The 17,604-nt window shown below is 43.6% G+C and overlaps 2 protein-coding genes across 2 annotated transcripts; both read right to left on the reverse strand.

Moving 5' to 3' along the window:
* Positions 1-957: 957 nt before the first annotated feature.
* efcab10 (EF-hand calcium binding domain 10) lies at positions 958-4,045 on the reverse strand (the record flags this gene model as incomplete). Its single annotated transcript, XM_083663034.1, has 4 exons — positions 958-1,003; positions 1,119-1,209; positions 2,806-2,970; positions 3,943-4,045. The coding sequence occupies 4 exons, from the start codon at positions 4,043-4,045 to the stop codon at positions 958-960; spliced, it is 405 nt and encodes a 134-aa protein (XP_083519160.1).
* An 893-nt stretch (positions 4,046-4,938) lies between these two features.
* LOC310800340 (G/T mismatch-specific thymine DNA glycosylase-like) lies at positions 4,939-17,286 on the reverse strand. Its single transcript, XM_083662933.1, has 10 exons — positions 17,161-17,286; positions 15,814-16,112; positions 11,599-11,801; positions 11,343-11,412; positions 10,342-10,477; positions 9,894-9,976; positions 9,650-9,744; positions 8,957-9,128; positions 6,502-6,627; positions 4,939-5,225 (listed from the first exon to the last, which is right to left on the reverse strand). The coding sequence occupies exons 1-10, from the start codon at positions 17,253-17,255 to the stop codon at positions 5,092-5,094; spliced, it is 1,413 nt and encodes a 470-aa protein (XP_083519059.1). The 5' UTR covers positions 17,256-17,286; the 3' UTR covers positions 4,939-5,091.
* Between the last annotated feature and the right edge of the window lie 318 nt (positions 17,287-17,604).

Consider the following 17,604-nt stretch of genomic DNA (forward strand, 5'->3'; position numbering starts at 1 on the left):
GTTTAAAACATTTTGCTGTTACCCCACTTCGCTTTAGGGTAGAAGTAACACTTTTTAAGAAAGGGGGAAATGTTATGTTCTGAAAGCTAATACATTCCAGGCCAATAGGTGGCACTGTAGAACTGTTAAGAAAGAGACAAGTAGAAGAAGAAGCAGGAAGTGTTGTACTGTAAGATGGAGAACACACAGTAAAGAGACCTCTGAAAAGCTACTCCCGTCTTGTGCTTACTTAATGCAAATACACAACACCACTGATGGTTAAATTTACAAATGTTTCCACACAGAAACCAAATGTATGCAGACTTTAATGTTAACGTGAATATCTAAATACACATCTTAACATATAAATAACTTGAAATCTGAGACAGTGTTGCAGCTGTTTCATCTTAAAAAAGGAATATGTTCACCTAAAGATTAAAACAAAAAAAATCTGCTTTCTCTCCAAATCAATCAATGGAACTGTGGATGGTACTTGGCTTGTGGCGTTCAATGCACCAATCTGTGCAGGTCTGACCTTTCAACCTTTCATCCAGTAGATGGTGACAATTTACACCAGTAAAGGGGTTTTGAGGTAGCCTGGGTAAACCCATCCCCCACGTGACCTGCTCTCAGTCCTGTTCTCAGTCACTAGTGACTGGGAACTGAGAGAGCAGGTCACGTGGGGGCTGGGTTTACCTAGGCTAGTTTTGAGGTTCCACACACACACACATGCATGCACGCACGCGCGCGCACACACACACACACACACACACACACACACACACACACACACACACGCACACACCAGGGTCCCTCATCGGATAAGATTATTTACTTTTAGATGTTTTATTACAGAAATTGTATGAAACCCATGGCCAAAATAGTCATACATCCTGTCATTGTGTTACTTACGGATGGAATTAGTACAAATAAATGATTTCCCTTTTTGCTGGGGTCCCCACGGTAATAATACCATGTTTAAGATTGTTTGTATGTTGCTGAGCTTCTCCGCAGGCCTTCCCTCCTGTAACAAAGAAAAACGACATAAACATTACTTTCCTCGAACAGTGAAAAGCTAAAATGCCTAAAGTGAATGTTGCCTTCCTTCATGCTGATAAGATGACAGAAGCTGCTCTTACGCCTCTCTTTTGAACGTCTCTCGGGAAATCCTGTCTTCATCTGCACCTTCACAACACTCGTTTATGTCTCTTATCCCCAGAGTGGTCAGTGCTGTGAGTGAAGAAATGACTTTGATTTAGTGCAGGGTGTCCTCAGGCTGGAAAACCTACATTGTCATATTATTATACCCGTATCCAGAAGAGCTGAAATGATTAGCTGATTAGTCGACCGACAGAAAACTAATCAGTGATCATTTTGATAATCCATTAATCATTTTGGTCTTTGATCCAAGTAAAAATACCAAACATTTGCTGGTTATAGCTTCACAAATGCAAAGATTTTCTGCTTTTCAACTAGTCAGAGACTGTTCTTAATTAGGAAACTGAAGGGGTTCGGGGTCAGTCCCGACATTTTGGAAAAAGTGTATGTCAGCCTGGTAGAGAGCATCCTACACGGGCACCTGACTTTAGCCAATAGAAACAAGCTAAACAGGATTGTCAAGACCTGCAGGGAAGATAGTTGGCCGCCAACAAAAGCCATTGGATGACCTCTACACCTCAGCTGTACAGAGGAAAGCCCTGCTGATCATCAATGATTCCACCCTGAGGAAAAAGATCTACAAGGGTTCTTTTATCCCGAATGCATCAATGTAGTCAATAATCGACAGTAATGCAAACAGGCTGTGTAGGCTGTGCAGGCTGTGTAGGCTGTGCAGGCTGTGCAGGCTGTGTAGGCTGTGTAGGCTGTGCAGGCTGTGTAGGCTGTGTAGGCTGTGTAGGCTGTGTAGGCTGTGCAGGCTGTGTAGGCTGTGTAGGCTGTGCAGGCTGTGTAGGCTGTGTAGGCTGTGCAGGCTGTGTAGGCTGTGTAGGCTGTGCAGGCTGTGTAGGCTGTGTAGGCTGTGTAGGCTGTGCAGGTTGTGCAGGCTGTGTAGGCTGTGTAGGCTGTGCAGGTTGTGTAGGCTGTGTAGGCTGTGCAGGTTGTGCAGGCTGTGTAGGCTGTGTAGGCTGTGCAGGCTGTGTAGGCTGTGTAGGCTGTGCAGGTTGTGCAGGCTGTGTAGGCTGTGTAGGCTGTGTAGGCTGTGTAGGCTGTGCAGGCTGTGCAGGTTGTGCAGGTTGTGCAGGCTGTGTAGGCTGTGCAGGCTGTGTAGGCTGTGCAGGCTGTGCAGGCTGTGCAGGCTGTGTAGGCTGTGTAGGCTGTGTAGGCTGTGCAGGCTGTGTAGGCTGTGCAGGCTGTGCACTATTGACTCATTTGTGATGTGATGTGTTGTCATGTTTGTGCTTTTATGTAATTCTTTGTAGACATGTTTGTGTTTTTATGTAATTGAGTGAAACCAATGACACACTTCCTGCCTTGGCTGGACAATAAAGTGTATTCTATTCTATTCACCATCAAATTAACTTTTTTTCCCTGCTGGTCAGACTAAGTAAGCAATTTTAAGAATCACTTTGGGCTCCGGTAACTTCTGATGGGCATTTGTCATTATTTTTTACATTTCATAGACTAAATGATTAAATGAAAATATGATAGATTAATGGATAATGAAAACAATCAGTAATTGCAACCCTATTATGCAGTGATGTATTGGTAAATTAAATACACAACTATGAACTGCATATAGATAGGACTATGCATACCCAGAGACATGTAAAAGACAGATTAATCATATATATATAATGATATTTTGTGTCCATGTCCTGTGCTGCTCACCCTCCTTGTACTGGGCATAAGTGATGTATTGTTGATTGGTGGGGTCTAGGATCCCAAACACAGCATCCAGGTTGGACTCTGAGAAGAGGCTTGGTCCTTCCACACTCCTCTGCTGACAAGCCTTCAGCTGCTCCAGCTGTTTAATCAGAAACTCTCTAGGATTCTCTGCAACAACAACAACTGCTGTAAGCTTTCACACATTTGTCTTTCTGCTATAGGATAAAACTTTATTGACCCTTTATTGAGTGGGAAAATTAGGTTGTTGCAGCAGCAGAAGTCCAACAGGATTCAGCCGGGCAGGGAAAAAGACAATACAAGCACAATAAATATAATTTTAAAAAGTATGTGATGAAAAACTAGAAATAATAAGAAAGCCAGGTATAAAAATAAAAAGTAATAAACAATAGAGGCCGGGATTATGTAAATGTATGTTGCCTAGAATGTACTTTTACCAATCAGTGCAGTGTATTTGAGTGCATATCAATAGCTAATCACACTGTCTGTGAATTCTGCAGGTCTTTTGTTTGGTAATCCTGAATTCATACTTTGCACATAGGCCAATTCATTACACATTTCTACTCCATGTGTAAGAGTTGCAGCAGTGTGTGTGTGTGTGTGTGTGTGTGTGCTTATAACAGCTCTATTTGTGTTCTGTTGTTGCTGCATGCTGCAATGGCCCAGCAGTTTCCCCATGAGCACCATAAGTTATTTGTGGCACTATTTTTGTATTATCCTGTTATTATCCATTATCCTATTTTGTAAACTGTGTTTTAGAAAAGTAGGCTACTATATACAGTTTATAGGTTTTCTAATATAGCGTACTGCCAACCCAATATAATTTAATATGATTCCAATCTAATCTAGATAAAGTAAGAGAATAAGTGTCATTTCCTGAATTCTGTCATTTAAAAGACAGATTTTGTGTTGGTCTTTTCATTCGCTGTAGGCCTGTGTTAAATTGGCAACTTGTGCTAATAGCCGCGATAACTGTAAAACAAGCTAAAGTTTAGCTTGTTTTGGCTACGCTTTAGCTTGTTTTGGTAAATGGCCTGCATTTTTTGCACACAAAAAACACCGTTATCGCGGCACACGCACGGAGGGTGATTGATGTGTAACACGAGGAGAATGAAGTCTAACCTGGTCTGTAAAAGAAGAGCATGCTCGTTAGATCCTCCAGAAGTTCAACAATTTTGTGTTTTTGGAGATAATCAGCTGCTTCTTGCTCTCTTGGTGTCGCCATTATCCCCAGATATTGGGTTGCTAGGATACGCCAAACAAACTCGCCTTCTACGCGATATTTGCTAATCCCAGAGTGCAACCATAAGGGCAACAGAGATATTCCATCATCTCACTTGTGGTAGCATCATGCCATGAACGTCGATTATGATGACCTCAGGAAAAGTTCAGCATATTTCTAAAAACTATTTACTTAGAAAATTCTGTTTGAACACTTTCATTCAAAGTTATATATTCATTCAAATATATATATACACACACACACACACACACACACACACACACACATATACATACATATACATATATATATATATATTGTTGTGTTTTCTCATGGTTACACCACTTTCCATTTCCAGGCACTCTACTCCCTCAACACCATCGCCCGCCACAGAATGGACAGGATCCAGCTCTCAAGATGTCGCCCTCGCCCTTAAAGCCGAATCTTCGCTGCTGCAAGCGCAAGCTGAACAGAGACCAGGACTAGGACTCTAGGATGCTCGAGAAGAAAACATTTTTCTCAAAAACATTTTTGAAAAACTATTTCAAAGTTCAATTTCAATTTTTTTGTTCTTAAGTAAATACATTTTGTTCCTTTTCAACAACTAAATTCAACCCCAGACAGTTTGATATGTTGACATTAAAAGTTTGCATTGCATTTTGATGCACCCTAGTAAGCATGCAAGCCAGTTTAACAAAGGCTTTAATAGCTCTGTAATCACAAATTAGAAATTCCAGAGTACAATTACACATTTACAAGTCATAAATCATTCTTTCCAAATACAAAAATAAGTCACTGGACACACATGCTGTATGAAATACAATAAATAATTGTAAAAACAAAAAAACAAAAAACGTCGGAGAGAGTTTGAAAATGTGAGTCCAGGCATGGGGAGGGGGGGGGGGGGGGGGGGCTTTTCTCCCATGTGAAACTGCATGACCCGATGACCTTTCTTCCATGTCCTCTTCTTCTGTGGTGTCTTCGGAGGGTTTCTTCTTCTGTGGTGTCTTCGGAGGGTTTCTTCTTCTGTGGTGTCTTCCGAGGGTTCCTTATCCCAGCTCAGGGTGAGGTATGTTGCTGCTGTGACAGCTGATATCTGGTATCTGCTCAGCAAAACACTCCGGCGTCCACTGGTTCCACGTCATGATGCCGGCTGCTGGGCCTTTAATGTCCATTTCTGAAGCTACCACAGGAAAAAAAAACATGCTGTCTGTAAAGGGCATTTCAAAGGAATTAACACTGGTTCTAATACTGTTAGCAGTTGAGCAAATGATTTAATTGCAGGCCACCATCAGAAAGGCATTTTAAAGAGAAATTGTCTCATTGCAGCCATAGCATCAAAGTTCAAGGTATGCTGCAGTTTTTTCCAAGTATAGCTAGAGGTCAACAGTGACCACCCACTTTTTCGCAGCTCCAGTTCTGGAAGTAAATTGCCCATTCATTTCTCCACAGACGTTTTGGACAATCCTTATAAAGTTTTAAGGCTGGAACCAAGACAACCAGCTACGAGATAATCGTGAGTGACCATAAAACATTTGACTCGGAGCAGAAAAAAAATAAACAGACTTTTTTCTTTTTATGGTCACTCGCGATTCATCTTGTAGCTGATCAGCTTGATTCCAGACTTAAAACTCTTTACATAAGGATTTTCTGAAACGTCTATGGAGAAATGAAAGGGGAATTTACTTCCTGAACTAGAGCTCTGTAAAAGTGGGCGGTCACTGATGAGCTCTATATGGAGCACAACGGAGCATCATCCCTCCTAGCTTGATCAAAAACAGACCAGTGACTAGTGGTGAAGTGGTTCTAGACTTTCTAAGCTCAAAATTCTGACCATTAATTATACTGCCGATCTATTTTTTTTTAAAGGGACAGTTCACTCGGCTTGTTGTGCTCAAAGCGAAAAAAGAAAAGAAAAAAGGAAAATTTTAAAAACTCGACAGAAATGTCTCTTTCCAGAAATCACGACCCTGTTACTCAAGATAATCCACAGACCTTGTGAGCAGTTTCATGTAGGAACTATTTTCTTTCGAACCGAACTACACCCATTAGCTGCTATAGCTGCTGTGGGTGTAGTTTGGTCAGAAGAAAATAGTTCCTACATGCTGCATGCTGCTGCTAGCTAGATCCTACATGAAACTGCTCACAACAAGGTCGGTGGATTATTTTGAGTAACCGTGTCATGATTTCTGAGGTTGAGTTTTTGGAAATGTATCATTCCTCCAAGTTCAAAATACAACCAGTGATTTCTGAGATATTCTGTTTTTGTTTAACATTTTGACCTTTAATTACACCACCCATTAAGCCCCTCAGTGTAATTTTACAAATTCTGGAACAGAAAAATATGTCCCTCCTAGTTTCCTCAGTCAGTCAGTTGTGCTTAACATAACACCTTGAATATCATGTTTGAGGGATGGACAGCAGCGGGACAGTAACCATCATACAGCATGAATTGTCACCTGTGTCTTTAGTGGGGGGGATGCTGCAGTAGCTGCTGCTCTGTCTCACATCCTCATGCGCTCCACCACAGCTCTCATACTCTGGGTCCACTCGCTCCTCTTTGATGGCCATCCTCTTAGCATCCTCTGCACAACACAAAGCAACAGCAACAAATTAACTACGTTTACATGCACACAATATTCTGGTTTTTGCCCATATTCAAAAAATGACAATATTCCGACTAAATGAATAATCCACTAATATTCCCGTTTACATGCAGCCGTAGCTCGCCCACCCCGACACGTGAGGGAGGGGGGGTGAAGAGAGATGCAGGTAGGCGGAGTTTTTCTGTTGAGAATAAACAGAGCAGCACTATTCTTACCAGCATCACTTGGTCCATTTCAGGAGCTTGTTGCTGGAAAGTTTTGCATTGCGATATTTGCACATCCAAGTCTTTCATAAAAAGTAGTCTAGTAGCCTACGTTATAACTCGCAGGCTCGCAAGCATTTTGGACTTCTGTGGGCACCACTCTCTCTTTAAATATCTCTCTCTTTAAATCGATGTTTCTCATCTCCTCCTGATCGGAAATGCCAAAGATGATGGATTATATCCTCCTAAAACCCGAATAATACTGGAATAACCCACGTCTTAATCGGAAAAAGCTAAATTCGGAAAAAGGCCAAATTCGGAAAATGCAACTGGAATATGCTGTTTACATAACCCTTATCAAATTCAGAATATTGTCATTTTCCGAATAATAGTGGAATATTGTGTGCATGTAAACGTAGTCATTGTCACACATCACAGAGTTACACAGAGCGAACAGTAACGTATGTGTCTTGAGTGTCATAATGCACAAACATGCAAGCACACTCGCAGGACCCTCATAACCACATTCACTTCCCATATTATTATATTTACTAATACTGCATAAGAGGCGAGCTAATTACATTTATTTCTGGTTTTTATTCCCTCGTCATTTGATTGATTTTAAGGTTCTGTCATTTTCCAACACGTTGTTTACTTTCCGGTGGGAGAGATGGCTCTCATGTTTACATGGCAGCTGGGGCTGCTGTTTTGTTTGTATTTTGATGTGGTTCAGGCAACGTATTTTCTGTTTAGTGAGGGACTGTTTTTATCTGACAGGGTGGGAGAACCGTTATCTTTCACATGATGACGTGATTGATGCTATTTCCATGTCCTTATGGTGTCAATAAGTAGTTTGAATACAGCAGTACATCATTCATATTAAAAGTATTATTATTATTACCAGTGCTGGCTTCTGTGTTTTCTCTGTGCTAATCACTGATGACTGGAAGTCACTTGTTTAATCCATTCACTCTGCAGGTTGTTCTGTTGGCCTTCACTCTCCTCATGACTCATTTGGTATACGATAGGGAGGGGTTTTCAACATCTGAGACTGTGGGCCTCCCCGGGCCCTCACACAAAGCCACCCCCCCCCCCCCCCAAAAAAAAAAAACTTAAAAATAAAAATAAAAGAAGCACTCTATCACAGGACTCCTGGGAAATTGATTGATGTCTTTTTTTTATGCATCAAGGAGAAATATAAACCCATGGGTTCCCAACCTGACCGAGTCTATTATTTGGTGGCAATAATAATTATTAATTAAGGCAAAACAATGCAATTTTAATGTTAGAAATGAAAATTGTATCCTATAGTGCCGTTAGGGTTTATATGGTTAATTAATTCACCACTAGCCACAGACTAAATTTAATTTAGTCTGTTGCTAGTGGTGAATTAATTAACCATATAAACCCTAACGGCACTATAGGATACAATTTTCAGACTAAATTTCACAAACACATTCTAAACACATTCACAGACTAAATTTAATTTAGTTTGTTAGCTTTAGTCTAAAGCTTAATTTATGCTTTGCCGCGCGACACTTTTGAAACTGTCTCTTGACACTTTTTTCTGTCTCTTTCTGACATATCTGTTGAGAGACCGCTTCAAAAGTGTCGCGCGACAAAGCATAAATTAAGCTTAAGAGTGGATTGGAGTATGAATAAATCCTGTAGTAGGCTAACCATTTTCTTAGAGAGTTGTGGAAACTGCCGTGGAAGGAATGCAGCCGTAAACGCGTCCTTGAATCAACCCGTTTTCGCACAATATGCTGTCATACCTCTTCCAGCCATGCACCAGCCGTAAGGGCATCTCCATACGGGAGCATGGCATTCATCAGCCCATCTCCACCCCCCTGTGCACGGACATCGCCTACAACCAGACCGTCATGAACCAGGAGGACGTGGGGCTGGATTCTGGAATGATTGTCGTTTTAGACGCTGGTGAAGTTTACAGGCACGGTTGTGGAGCAGGCCGCCATGCTGTACTGCATTAACGGTCATGGCACAATCCCCCCAAACAGGTCAGAAGTGTATCGTAGAAAAGAAAAGGAAAAATCGTGTGCGGATCTTTCCGCTCTAGCTACAGGGGATCTGAATGGACTGTTTACCCTTAGCCAGCTGCAGATCGAAGGAGTACTGGGTCTCCTCCACGTCGGGCTTGGGTGGCACGCCCTTGATCTGGTCTCGCAGCTCCTTCAGCTTGATGTAGAAATGCACTTTGTCCTGCGCGCGGGGAAACTGGGCGCAGCGCGGGCTCGACGACGGCATCAAGTAGCACACCTGGACGCAAGGAAACATGCTGTGAAGCTGGATGGTGTCATCATATTGTCGAGTTTATCTCAATGAAATTCAACCTGTAGGCATTACCAGTGACTTTTTATTTGATCAAATCCACGGGTATTCAGGGTATTTTGACACCAATATTATATTTGTCGGATAGTTATATTTGGTTACAAGGCTTTATATACTAGGCTGTGTTTTATGTTGCCAGGCAACCAAATAAACAAGTTTAAAGGGATATGATCTCAAACTAGATGTGGGGGATCACATCACATTGCTTATGATTATGTCAGATGTGGAATGAAGCAAAACAAATACCCTGAAATGTTTGTTGGTGTGATTGTCAACTACCAAAAGAGAGCTAATCCACTATATTACTTCATTTAAGATGAGGAAAGTCTGTGCAGTTTTTGGCTGCTATAATAGGAATGAAAAGGTATTCGCTTATGAAGACCATTTTCCTCCATATGCTTCCTCTCCCTCTCCTGTTCGCCATCCCTGCTGCTGCTTAGGGAACTTACTGTTTCAGTTTCTGGGATTTTGTAGGGTTGTAAACCAAACACAAGATTCTTTGCCTTCACACCAAAGACTTCTTTGCAGAAGATTTCGTAAATACCTGCCAAACACAACAGTGATTACAATTTAAATGATTTGACTGTTTCGACAAGATAAATCAAAGAAATACCCGTCATTAGCCATTTAAGCATTTCTAATTGAAATAAGCAAAATGAGAGAGTAAAATAGGATCAGTGATATAATTCTTACATTTCCCATTAAAAGCTGCTATTAATGGCTTGTATTTCTGCAGCTTCTCAAGTAACTGCCGGCCTCCTTCACGGATCTCCTTACTGGGACAACAGAATAGAAGCAGCGTGAATAACAGAAGATTATCTAACAAGGTAGAGTCATTTTTCTTTTCATTGTGACTGTTGCACTCATCCTGCATCACTCATCCTGCATCACTCATCCTGCATCACTCTGGATAAAACACTCATCCTGCATCACTCATCCTGCATCACTCATCCTGCATCACTCATCCTGCATCACTCTGGATAAAAGCAGCTCAAATGTGAGTGCGCATGCCAATAGAGCCGGCGAGGCCACGCAGCAGCCGAGCTGCATGCAGCGAGCCCGCGAGGTGGGCGAGCCTATGGTTAGGGGGCCAATACCCTAGTTAATTTAAACTTGAGATGGACGACAGTCTCCTGTTCACCTGGAGAGGTCCTTGCTGCCAGGTGTGGTCCTCTCCACCATGTTGGTGAAGCCAATGCCGTAGTTCTCCGGCAGGCTCTGGTCATGCATGTAGTTCAGCTGCTCCTCAGTCAGACCAGCCAGGAACAGACATTTCCCTGGACAAAGAAGAGGAGAACGAGGACAAAATTGCAAAATTAAAACGAGTATAAATTCATTTGAAAGCTAAAAATATGCTTTTATGAGGATGGATCCAGACTAGTTTTCCACTTCATGTAATGTGGAAGTAATGTGCTGTACCTACAGGACTATATGAGCACACCATCAGACTTTGTGTAGGTTTGGACTTGCTTACACCTTTTAAAAGTGGGCCAGTAACAAATTTGCATGGGAATCTCTCCCTCTTGGTCTTCGCAGTCTAAAGTTTCCATTGCTGTGTTGATACTGGACCTACTGTGAGTCACAAACAGTATCCGCACCCTCACCTAATCTCTCAAGACAGATTTTTTTTTTTACCGATGGGTTCCCAGATTGGCACCAAATATGTTTGGCTGCTTTACCAGCAGGCTTTAAGCAGCCAAATCAAATCTATGTACTGTATGTACTGTATGTATGTATGTACTGTATGTATGTATGTATGTATGTATGTATGTATGTATGTATAAAACATAGAAAATACACAAGAGCAAACAAACATGATAAACGCGATAGGATGCTTTCAGGATGACTAAAATCATTTAGAAACATAGTGATATGACAAACATTCCTGAGCAGCTGCTATACATGTACATAGATAAATCAAAATCAACAACGTGTATAACTTCTACATCTACACCAAGACTATTTCCGTGTATGGACAAACAAACAAACATACTATGGCCGAATAAAATAATTCTGATTCTCTGATAACTAATTTTGGCAGAAACCTGCAAAATTAGGAAATTGCTTCATTCATAATTTTTCCATATATGAATAATATAATGTATTATCTTTTAACCATATTCAAATTGAATTACAACATACAGAAATGGTTTCCTGGGTTTGGGTAGTGGCGTCCTTTGAAGGCTGACAGCAGGCCAGGGTTAATTCCAACCTGAAGAGAAACATGAAGGTGTTACCATAGCAACAGACCTGGTAATTGTTATTTCTTTCTTCTGTGACTGAGACCATAATAACACAGAGGTGTATGTGCGCGTGCAAAGATTTGCTCGCAGAATTGTGCAAATTCCCTCGTGCAGTTTTGGCGCAAACCATCAATCTACCTCAATGGATAACTCACTATCAAAATGTCAAGATTGAAGGTAATAACGTCTGGCAGGGTTTTGGCCATAACCTCAGCCACTGACATGCCGTTGAAGCGGTTGAGAGCCCTCTTGGCTTTCTTGGCGGCCTCGTTCTCGTCGTGCACCTCCTGTGCCTTGCTGCCCTCCTCTGCCTGCTGTTTGGGCGGCCTTCCTCTCTTCCTCTTCACCGGTGTCACAGCTGGAGAGAGAGGAGGAAACCAACAGGTTCAGTCTCAAAGCAACCACTCAGCCAAGTGACACATGTATATGTATATATATATCTATATATATATATATAGATATATATATATATATCTATATATATATATATATATATACACTCACAGCTGGAGAGAGAGGAGGAAACCAACAGGTTCAGTCTCAAAGCAAAGCAACCACTCAGCCAAGTGACACGTAAACAAATGGCCACTTTCTGTTGGCTAAACATTTCAAATTAGTCTCTCGACTGCCTTTGAGTTGTGGTTACAATAATTGGTGCAAACTCATGTATGTATGGATGTATGTGTGTGTGTTTATATATATATATATAAGTATATACTTATATATATATATATATATATATATAAGTATATACTTATATATATATATATGTTGTTGATGATGATAAAGAGATGATACCAGAGAGACAATACAGTGATGCACACCAGAGAGGGTTTACAACTCCCCACCCTACAGCAGGACTAACACAACTCTCCACCCTACAACAGGACTAACACAACTCTCCACCCTACAACAGGACTAACACAACTCCTCACCCTACAGCAGGACTAACACAACTCCCCACCCCTACAACAGGACTAACACAACTCTCCACCCTACAGCAGGACTAACACAACTCTCCACCCTACAACAGGACTAACACAACTCTCCACCCTACAACAGGACTAACACAACTCTCCACCCTACAGCAGGACTAACACAACTCCCCACCCTACAGCAGGACTAACACAACTCTCCACCCTACAGCAGGACTAACACAACTCTCCACCCTACAGCAGGACTAACACAACTCTCCACCCTACAGCAGGACTAACACAACTCTCCACCCTACAACAGGACTAACACAACTCTCCACCCTACAGCAGGACTAACACAACTCCCCACCCTACAACAGGACTAACACAACTCTCCACCCTACAGCAGGACTAACACAACTCCCCACCCTACAACAGGACTAACACAACTCTCCACCCTACAGCAGGACTAACACAACTCTCCACCCTACAACAGGACTAACACAACTCTCCACCCTACAGCAGGACTAACACAACTCCCCACCCTACAGCAGGACTAACACAACTCTCCACCCTACAACAGGACTAACACAACTCTCCACCCTACAGCAGGACTAACACAACTCTCCGCCCTACAACAGGACTAACACAACTCTCCACCCTACAGCAGGACTAACACAACTCTCCACCCTACAGCAGGACTAACACAACTCTCCACCCTACAGCAGGACTAACACAACTCCCCACCCTACAACAGGACTAACACAACTCTCCACCCTACAACAGGACTAACACAACTCTCCACCCTACAGCAGGACTAACACAACTCCCCACCCTACAACAGGACTAACACAACTCTCCACCCTACAGCAGGACTAACACAACTCTCCACCCTACAGCAGGACTAACACAACTCTCCACCCTACAGCAGGACTAACACAACTCTCCACCCTACAACAGGACTAACACAACTCTCCACCCTACAACAGGACTAACACAACTCCCCACCCTACAGCAGGACTAACACAACTCCCCACCCTACAACAGGACTAACACAACTCTCCACCCTACAACAGGACTAACACAACTCCCCACCCTACAGCAGGACTAACACAACTCCTCACCCTACAGCAGGACTAACACAACTCTCCACCCTACAACAGGACTAACACAACTCTCCACCCTACAACAGGACTAACACAACTCCTCACCCTACAGCAGGACTAACACAACTCTCCACCCTACAACAGGACTAACACAACTCCCCACCCTACAACAGGACTAACACAACTCCCCACCCTACAGCAGGACTAACACAACTCCCCCACCCCTACAGCAGGACTAACACAACTCCCCACCCTACAGCAGGACTAACACAACTCCCCACCCTACAGCAGGACTAACACAACTCCCCACCCTACAGCAGGACTAACACAACTCCCCACCCTACAGCAGGACTAACACAACTCCCCACCCTACAGCAGGACTAACACAACTCTCCACCCTACAACAGGACTAACACAACTCCCCACCCTACAGCAGGACTAACACAACTCTCCACCCTACAACAGGACTAACACAACTCCCCACCCTACAACAGGACTAACACAACTCCCCACCCTACAGCAGGACTAACACAACTCCCCCACCCCTACAGCAGGACTAACACAACTCCCCACCCTACAGCAGGACTAACACAACTCCCCACCCTACAGCAGGACTAACACAACTCCCCACCCTACAACAGGACTAACACAACTCCCCACCCTACAACAGGACTAACACAACTCCCCACCCTACAGCAGGACTAACACAACTCCCCACCCTACAGCAGGACTAACACAACTCCCCACCCTACAACAGGACTAACACAACTCCCCACCCTACAACAGGACTAACACAACTCCCCACCCTACAACAGGACTAACACAACTCCCCACCCTACAGCAGGACTAACACAACTCCCCACCCTACAACAGGACTAACACAACTCCCCACCCTACAACAGGACTAACACAACTCCCCACCCTACAACAGGACTAACACAACTCCCCACCCTACAACAGGACTAACACAACTCCCAACCCTACAACAGGACTAACACAACTCCCCACCCTACAACAGGACTAACACAACTCCCCACCCTACAACAGGACTAACACAACTCCCCACCCTACAACAGGACTAACACAACTCCCCACCCTACAACAGGACTAACACAACTCCCCACCCTACAACAGGACTAACACAACTCCCCACCCTACAGCAGGACTAACACAGCACCAAACACCGTCCGCTGACTTCCACCAGACTGCTGTAGGGTTCACACACTACCAGGCATGTGACTATTTGTCATGTTTGAGAACAAAGCATCGTCATTAAAGGGATAGTTGTGATTTTTTTGATGTGGGGTTGTATGGGGTACTCGACAGTCAGTGTACTACACGCAGTAGAATGCAGCCAGCGCGGCTAGTTTGGAGAAAGGCAAGTAGAGCTGTCTGCTGAGTGTGAAGACGGTCACGAGCACAAAAGGTAGCTTTGTCCATATTTATTTATGGTTGAAAATCTGGACTCCCAGGCTGTAGCGTCTTCTTTTCCTAAGCTCCAGCTCATCAAAAGCAACCGGAGGCGGCTGCGAGGTGCACAAAAGGTGGACCCTCCAGAAAAGCGTTTGTTTTCGTCAGAGCGGAGCGCTTTCAAAGGTTCAGAAATGTTCAACTTTTCAGAAAAGCGCCGGGTAGTCTGACTGGGTTGAAGCAGCATGGTGGACTTAGCTCTCTCATTGGTGCCGACCATTTCAGTCGGTGCCGGTCGGATGGAAATCCCATTCCGCTCCCTGCAAGCTCTGCATTGGCTCCGACCTAGCCTGGGTAAACCCAGCCTCCACGTGACCTGCTCTCAGTCACTACAGTAGTGACTGAGAGCAGGTCACGTGGAGGCTGGGTTTACCCAGGCTAGCTCCAACCCACTCTGACTGCGGCTGCAACCATATTTGGATTTCCTTTCCAAGGCCCCGTGTCTAATCTGTATGCCTCTGCTGCTGTACGTGTCGAATCTGCCGAGCTCAAAGCTCGCTAGCTCGTTGCTACATGCTGAAAACAATTGATGTGGATTATGCAATGAAGCAGCCTGCATGGTACGTTGGGTGGATGGCTGTAAACAGCCTTTTTCCCCTCTAGTCCACAATAGAAAGTGTCCCTAGCCAGACTCTCCCAGCCCCTTTGCTGGGAGAGAGTGGCAAGCGAGACTAAGCGCCGGGTGATGTGAACAGCTTTTTCCTGCAAACCAATTCCAATGACGGAGACGCTGGCCGTTAGTGAGCTAGCAGCAGGTGACATTATCATCCAATTCTCTTTTCACAAAAAGCTGTCTAGGAAGCGCTTTTTACACTGCAAATAAATGGAGAACGCTATTGTGGACACACGTCCTCAGACAGTTCAGTGACGGCTTCAGTACCTTGACCTGGATTCGCAGGCTGGGACTGAAGCTGGACGCTGGACTCCTGCTGCCTGGTGAACTGGTGGAGCGAGCGCTGTTGCACCGCGGCCTGCGGCAGCTCCCTGAAGCTCTGCAGCTCCTGGTGGGGGACCGGCCCATAGCTTTGGTGTGGAGGGAAGTCCTGGTGAAGAGGTAGCTCCTGGTGGACGGACAGCTCGGCCATGACAGGCTCCTCTCGGGAACCTTCTGTGTACTGGCCCATGTTGTGATATGACATCACATGCTGGGCCTCAGGGTGCTGCTGGCTGGACTGGTACCTGGGGAGGGAGGGTGCAAGATGAGAGAGAGAGACAGAGAGAGAGAGAGCGGGAGAGAGAGAGAGAAGAAGGAAGAGGCTTTGGTGTTGAATGGAGCATGTGAATACTAGGTGGGTGAAGGTGACACAGAAGACAGGATACTTCCATACACACATGCACTGAACAAGCCCTGTTTGTATTCCCTGCATTTCATTTCAATCAGTATCTGAGTCAAGTTTGATGTGGACAAAAGTGGTTTCATGAGGGCTTTTTGATCCGTTTTGAAAACATATCCTGCAACAACTCGCCCATGATAGCCATGACTAGCTCTTCCAACCCAAAATAAGTTGTTAGCGTGTAATGTTGTCTAGAATGGAATAAGGGCATAGATACATACATACATACGTGCCTACATGCACACATATATAGTACATAACGCTATACATACATACATACATACATACATACTCGATAAGATTAGCAAGCAAAGTTCCAAACACATCATGATTCCTATGAAGTCGGCTCTAGGTTTGAGGTCCATGCTTTTCTGTACCTATTTTCCAGTTGGGAAATAGGCAGGCCTGTCTAGGAAGCCTTGTAACAACTGATATTGTAATATTGCCACAGATGTAATGTAACAACTGGTCAAAATGTAATAAAATGTCCCTCTAAACAGGTCAAACATGTAAATACACAGACAGACACACAATTGTCAATGTAACAAATTGCCAGATAATGTAATAACGTCACATTATTACATTAGCCAGTGTTTATTATATCAGAATGAATTATTAGTTTCTTTTCCGATCATTCTATAATTATTACACCCTATTATTACACAAGTTAGTCACATTTTCGACCATTTAGAGGGGCATTTTGTTAGCCTACCTTTTCACAAGTTATTACATTATTATCAGGCAGTGATGACATTATCAGTTACTACTATCCTACATAATAACTCATAGATGTGCTGTGTGGCGATTATTTTACTCCATTCCATGCATGAGGATGAAAGACATAATAGGGAAGTTTCCCAGGAATGCACGACCTGCACCCAACACCAACTCACCACTGCTGGAAATAATCCGAAGGAACCGTCAGTGAACTATACTGCTTTTCCTCCATCTTAACCGTTGACTTAATTGAATAACGTTCAATTAACATTCATTCTGCTGACAAACGCATCGCTATAACGTTAGGCACAGACAATAGCAGCTCTCTGGAGAAGATGGTTATAGCAGCGGCACATTCAGAAGGCACAAAGACGGCAGATGGAAGCAGCCTACAGGAAGACTACAACACTACACAGTCCCACTCGGTCCCGCTGCTGTCTGGAAACTAAAACTGCTGTTTAGATTAGCGAGACAGGAATAAATGGAAGGAATCTAACGTAACGTTACCTGTCATACATTTTATATTCTTTTGTTGTCAAAAAAAAGCGACAGGGAGGGTTGAGAATCGACCCAAAACAAAGACCATTTAAACCTTTAACATTTCGTTTTGTTTGCTGAAT

The sequence above is a fragment of the Poromitra crassiceps genome (genome assembly GCF_964638095.1).
Source record: "Poromitra crassiceps genome assembly, chromosome: 30".
NCBI classification, from domain to species: Eukaryota; Metazoa; Chordata; class Actinopteri; order Beryciformes; family Melamphaidae; genus Poromitra; species Poromitra crassiceps.

What these genes read in the sequence shown, in the direction of transcription:
- LOC310800340 (XM_083662933.1), bottom strand. Translation starts at nt 17,255, where the DNA reads ATGTTAATTGAACGTTATTCAATTAAGTCAACGGTTAAGATGGAGGAA. An exon ending in GGCAGCAAGGACCTCTCCAG is followed by an intron (nt 9,977 to 10,341) that starts GTGAACAGGAGA and finishes CTGTTGTCCCAG; the next exon opens with TAAGGAGATCCGTGAAGGAG. An exon ending in CCCCCCCACTAAAGACACAG is followed by an intron (nt 5,226 to 6,501) that starts GTGACAATTCAT and finishes TTCCTGTGGTAG; the next exon opens with CTTCAGAAATGGACATTAAA.